Below are 5,863 nucleotides of genomic sequence, written 5' to 3' on the forward strand. Positions count from 1 at the left end.
TGTCTTTCGATGTTGCCATTTTAATTATGATGTGTCTTGAAGTGGGCCTGTTGGGGTTCATCTTCATTGGGACCCTCTGTGCTTCCTGGACTTGAATGACTCTTTCTCTCATCAAGTTGGGGAAGTTTTCTGTCATTCGTTTTTCAAACAGGTTTTCCCTCTCTTACTCCTTTTCTTCCCCTTCTGGTATACCTATGATATGGATATTATTACATTTCATGTTGTTCTGCAGCTCTCTTAAAACCTCTTCATTCTTTTTTAGTCTTTTAATTTTGTTGCACTGTTTGGGAATTTTTTTCTACGTTGTCCTCCAGCTCACTGATCCGATCTTCTGCTTCCTCTAGCCTGCTTTTAATTCCTTCTATTGTGTTCTTCAATTCAGAAATTGTATTCTTCATTTCCTCCTGGCTCTTATTGATAGCTTCTATGTCTTTTTTCATGCTGGTGTAATTCTCAGTAAGTTCCTTACAGTTTTTCTGGAGTTCTTCATAGTTTTCTTTGAGCTCACTGATCTCATTGAGCTTTTCTATAATCCATGTTTTGAATTCCATGCCTGATAGTTAGCTTACCTCTATTTCACTTGGCATTCTTTCTGGGGATATCTCCTTTCCTTTCGATGGGGGGGTTGTTTCTCTCTCTCTCCATTTTTGTGACTCTTCTTGTCTGTTGCTGCTTCTTAGATTGATTTGCACTTCCTGGATCTGCCCCTGATGGTGTCATATTGGGTACCAGTCTGGGCCTAGGCAGCTAGTTGGAGACTACCAGAGATCTTCTGTGAGCATCTTTATCACCAGTATTTTGAACTCTACGTACGTTAGGTTGACTATCTCCTCGTTGCTTATTTCTCCCACTAGAACCTTGGTCCATTCCCTCTTTTGGGTTACACTTCTCTGTCTCCTCATCTTGACAGGCTCCTCTCTTTGCTTCTGTGTTTTAGATAGAGTTCTTGCTCCTTACATTGTAAGGGGCGAAGCCTTATGTATTCTACAGTATGGGGGACCAGTTTAACCATGTTGTGGCACTGTGTGTTGGGGAGGAGTTTGAGGGGGAACTATGCCACTTGCTCAGCACTTGCCCCTTTTTCAGGCACTTGTGCCACTTCTGTATGGGACTGGTGCCTCTCTAGCTATTGTCCTGGCCGATATTCCCAGAGTGGGTGGGTCTGCAGATGTTCTAGGACTGCGGGGGCCCTTTAAACAAGCAGACTCTACTTTGAGATTGTAGTTTCTTCCTCTACCTCAACTCTCACTGGTTTGCACAGTCATAAACAATGAGCCTTTATTTTCCCTGGCGTTGGAACCGTGAGCTGTGAGGTCTGGTCTGGTGCTGGGGGTGATCCCCAGATGTCCCTCCCAACTTTTTAAATATGTGATTGCACTTTCCTGGGCCTGCCTCTACCGCTGCTGCTGCTGCCACCACAACTGCGTCCTCTCCACCCATCCTACCTGTCTGGATGAATATTTCTTCTTTTTATCTTTGTTGGACTTCCATGCAACTCGATTTTTCTGGAACTTTTGGTTGTCTCCAGTTTTGAGGTAGTTGTATTCCTTCTTAGTTGTGGGGGAGATGCAGCATATCTGTCTGCATCTTGGCTGGAAGTCCCCAAAGAAATTGTTGAATAGATTTGGACAGGGGACACTGGACCCAGAGTCTCAAAGCAGAAGTTGTTAATCAGTTGATCACTCTCTTGTGTAATAACGATGAGGATGGAAGGTGGCCACAAATACATGCTACCTAATACTACTTTGGCCACTAGGTCACAGTGTTACTGGACAGAGGCATGGCCTTTAATGGGTCTGACTAGGGCCAGCTGGCAGTGTGTGGGTTCTTGACTTTGCACAGGAGAGATTTCACAACACTAGTCTAGGTGACTATGAAGATACATTTATTAAAACTGGGGACAGTAAAACAAGGAGCATCTTAGCATAGAAGAAGCAACAGGAGAGCCTCGGCTGGGTTGCTTTAGCTCACTGGGAAGTCAGAGAAAATAGGTCTTTGGGGACAGGTTCATGAAATTAGCCTGGGAAAGCCTATTACCTTAGAGTTTAGGAGATTCGTGCCTGTGGGGAAAGAAGTCGAGGAAAGAGGGAAAAGGGAATGGTGAGGGCTCTTCTTCAGAGGGAGAGTGTGTCAGATTTCTATTTTTTAAGAGTGTTTTAATCATACTTAGGCAGTTTTTTGTTTTTTTTTAAAGCATGCATGATTTCAGGCAAAAAAAAGAATCTCCAGGAACCAGAAAATCCATGAGGCCTGAGATGAAGGAAGAAGTCCAATTCTCAGATTTCTCCACTGAGGAGGTCAAAGGATTATTAAAGAGCAAAAGAAAGGGGCTGAACTTGGGTACAGCTTAGCACCTTTCTTCCTGCATTGATTTGGAGCTGCTAGGAAACTGATTTGGTGCTGGACCTCGCTCTATTAAGAGCTGAAGAGCTGGGGATATCTTTGTGGCATATCCTCAGTAGGAGGACTGCTGGGAAGCCCCAGAGCTGAGGAAGGGACTGTGAAGCCTGCCCCACCACCTCAGCCACCTGGAAAAAAGGAAGCGAAAAAAGGAGAAATGACAACTTCCTTCACATCTCGCTCTTGGCACATTACTGATCAGTAACTGCATGGGTGAAGACTGCTGCAGAGGAGCTTTGACCACCTTCTAACACTGAGGTAACTGCAATTTTTCCTCTTCTCCCTGGCATGAAAAATGAAGGAGGCTGTCTTATTTCCTCCAGGGACAGCTGAAATAGACTCCTGGGGTGAGGTATCCCTTCACCTGCCCCAGCCAAGGTTTCCTCTGGCTAAATTGGGAACAAGTCTTAGTCTTAACATTTGAGTTTTGAAAAACGGGAGTTGTGTTCTAAAGGTAATTTACTTGGTAAGACAACGAAGAAAACACTTTGCTCTGACTGATAAATTTGTCCCCAGTCAACAGTATTTATAAATAGCCACTGTTTACAGGACACAGTGCTGGTCCTATGGGGAGTTCCAAAGGCAGAAGTTCCCATAATCTGACTGTCCTCTTCATTCCATGCACTGAGCCCAACACAGCTTCCATTTTGACGTTTAGGCTTACAAGAAGGAAGACAGAGGCTAGAAGCACAGACGGCAAGAAATGAAGACATCTTTTAGTATTTCTACTGAACTAGGTTTCTCTAACTATAACTTTGTCTCCTTGCTTTAACTACCAAGGGATGTGAGCCCACATTCCTTGTATTTCAGGGGGCTGTAACCTCCTCTGAAGCAGGCTACCCAGACATAGGTCAGTCAACGATGATTCACACACCCTTATTTCCTGGCCTTTTAGAGCCCAAGCCTGTTTGAAACCTGTAAAGACACTTTCTAACTTTTAGGGTAGAAGCTCTCCTTCCATGTGCCTGCATAGATCTATGTGCTCCTTTGGAAAACAGTGGCTGATGTGTGCACCTGGCTTTTCTCCCCCAGGATTTAGCAGTGGCCATCATGGGTTCTGTGAATTCCCAAGGTCACAAGGCAGAAGCCAAGGTGGTGATGATGGGACTTGACTCACCAGAAAAGACCATGCTCCTAAACAAACTGAAGGGATACCAGTTGGTGGAGACCCTACCCACTATTGGCTTCAATGTGGAGCCTCTTGAAGTCCTGGGGCATGTGTCTCTGACTCTCTGGAATGTTGGGGGGCAGAACCAGCTCAGGGCCAGCGGGAAGGACTACCTGGAAGGCACAGATGTCATTGTGTATGTGCTAGATAGCACAGACAAAGCCCACTTGCCTGAGGAAGTGGCTGAGTTCACAGAAGTCTTGGACAACCACAACATGGCCAGTGTCCCTTTCTTGGTGCTGGCCAATAAGCAGGACATGCCTGATGCTCTGTCACTGGTTGAGATCAGAGACAACCTGGGCCTGGAGAGATTCCAGGACCACTGCTGGGAGCTCCGCGCCTGCAGTGCCCTCACAGTACGGGGCTGCCTGAGGCCCTGCAAAGCCTGGGGGCGCTCCTGAAATCCTGCAGCCACTGTCTTCAGCTGAGCACAGCGGGGCAGTGAGCACATAGAGCAAGAAATCTTTTTTCAGACAAAGCAGCTTACCTTTGCTTATACAAACTGGAATAACTGGCTTATCTTTGAGAATTATAAGCTGTTTATCAAACAAGAAATCCTTCTATGCCTGGACAGAATGTTTTCTTTTTGAGGACTTATTGTCACTGGTATTTATGTTGAAAATCAACTGTTCTTTGTTTGTTTTTTTTAAGTATATTTTATTGATTATGCTATTACAGTTGTCCCAATTTTTTCTCCCTTTGCTCCCCTTTAACCAGTAACTCCCTTCCCTCCAGCAATTCCATCCCCTCAGCTTAGTTCATATCCATGGGTCATGCATATAAGTTCTTTGGCTTCCCCATTTACTTAATGTCTCCATGTCTATTTTGTACCTACTAGTTATGCTTCTTGATCCCACACCTTCCCTCCAATTATCCCCCTTCCCCACACTGCTTATAACTTGTCATATGATCCCTGTATCTATGGTTCTGTTCCTGTTCTAGTTGTTTGCTTAGTTTGTTTTTTGCTTTTAGATTCATTTGTTGATAGTTGTGAGTTTGTTGTCATTTCACTGTTCATAGTTTTGATCTTCTTTTTCTTAAATGTGTCCCTTTGACATTTCATATAATAAGGGCTTAGTGATGAACTCCTTTAGCACTATCTTGTCTGGGAAGCACTTTATCTGCCCTTCCATTCTAAATGATAGCTTTGCTGGATAAAGTAATCTTGGTTGTAGGTCCTTGCTTTTCATCACATTGATTACTTCTTGCCTGCAAAGTTTCTTTTAAGAAATTAGCTGACAGTCTTATAGGAACTCCGTGGTAGATAACTCTCTTTTTTTTCCTGCTGCTTTTAAGGTCCTCTCTTTATCATTAACCTTTAGCATTTTATTATTATTTTTTAAACTGCTTTTATTTTTTTTTTTTTTATGGGTAAAATTCTTTCTTTTAATAGTACTTTCTTTCTTTTTTTTTTTAAAGTATATTTTATTGATTATGTTGTTACAGTAGTTCCAATTTTTTCCCCTTTACTCCCCTCCACCCAGTATCTCCCTCCCCCACCATCCCCCCCCAAGTCCATACCCATGGTTCGTAAAAAATAACTATCCCTCCCTCTCAGATATTAAGACCCTTTGTAATCTTGTAAAGGACAATGGGCGAAGGTCTCAAGCTCCTCTAGCTGCTTCAAGCTGGACATGGTCGTCGTCCTACCTACCCTTGGGTCCAGAAATCCCTAATAACAGTGGGGGTGTGGAGGGGAGGGTGGCCTTCCCACATGGGGAAGGATTGTGCAGACTCCAGGTCAGTTGGCTGTCTCCGGACAACGGCGTGCTTGGTTTAGCAGGCTGGCATCCTTGTTGTGTTCTGGGGGCAACAGATTTGGCAAAAAGGGTTAAAAAGCATCATTCAATCCATAACTACTAGGTGGCAAAAGGCAGGGATTAATTTTTCAATGTTCCACATTAGGAGATAAAAAAAACAAAAAACAAAAAAAAAGGGCTTCTTTGGAGGAAGGTGTGCTAGGCACATCTCTCCTGTCCAAAACCCTTTTGCCCATTTTATTTAGTTTGGGCTGAGGGAAATAGTTTATGTTTCCCCCCTCTCAGACCTCTGGGCCCTTTCTGTCCAAGCCATTAGGATAGAAAAGAGAATTCAGTTTTAAAGTGAAGCCCACAGACCACCCCATTCTTCACCAACTCAGCCATTTAGTTCAGCCAAACTGTTGAGTCTCCGGAGGCAGCGCTGCAGAGAGGATTAAGTGAGGCTTATGCGTACAGACAATCACTCAGGTAATGCGGTCATAGGCTTATGCCCTTTGAAAACAGAAAACACATGTTAATTTATGTAACATAACCA

At 43.9% G+C, this 5,863-nt stretch overlaps 1 protein-coding gene across 1 annotated transcript; it reads left to right on the plus strand.

The window, feature by feature from the left end:
- Positions 1–1,884: 1,884 nt before the first annotated feature.
- Positions 1,885–4,169, plus strand: ARL11 (ARF like GTPase 11). Its single transcript, XM_090258271.1, is given in 3 exon segments — positions 1,885–2,658; positions 3,433–3,922; positions 3,925–4,169. Coding segments are annotated over 2 exon segments (561 nt in total). The 5' UTR covers positions 1,885–2,658; positions 3,433–3,450; the 3' UTR covers positions 4,014–4,169.
- The last annotated feature ends 1,694 nt before the right edge of the window (positions 4,170–5,863 follow it).

Source organism: Furipterus horrens, unplaced genomic scaffold (genome assembly GCF_987537825.1).
Source record: "Furipterus horrens unplaced genomic scaffold, mFurHor1.1.pri manual_scaffold_12, whole genome shotgun sequence".
Taxonomy (NCBI): Eukaryota; Metazoa; Chordata; class Mammalia; order Chiroptera; family Furipteridae; genus Furipterus; species Furipterus horrens.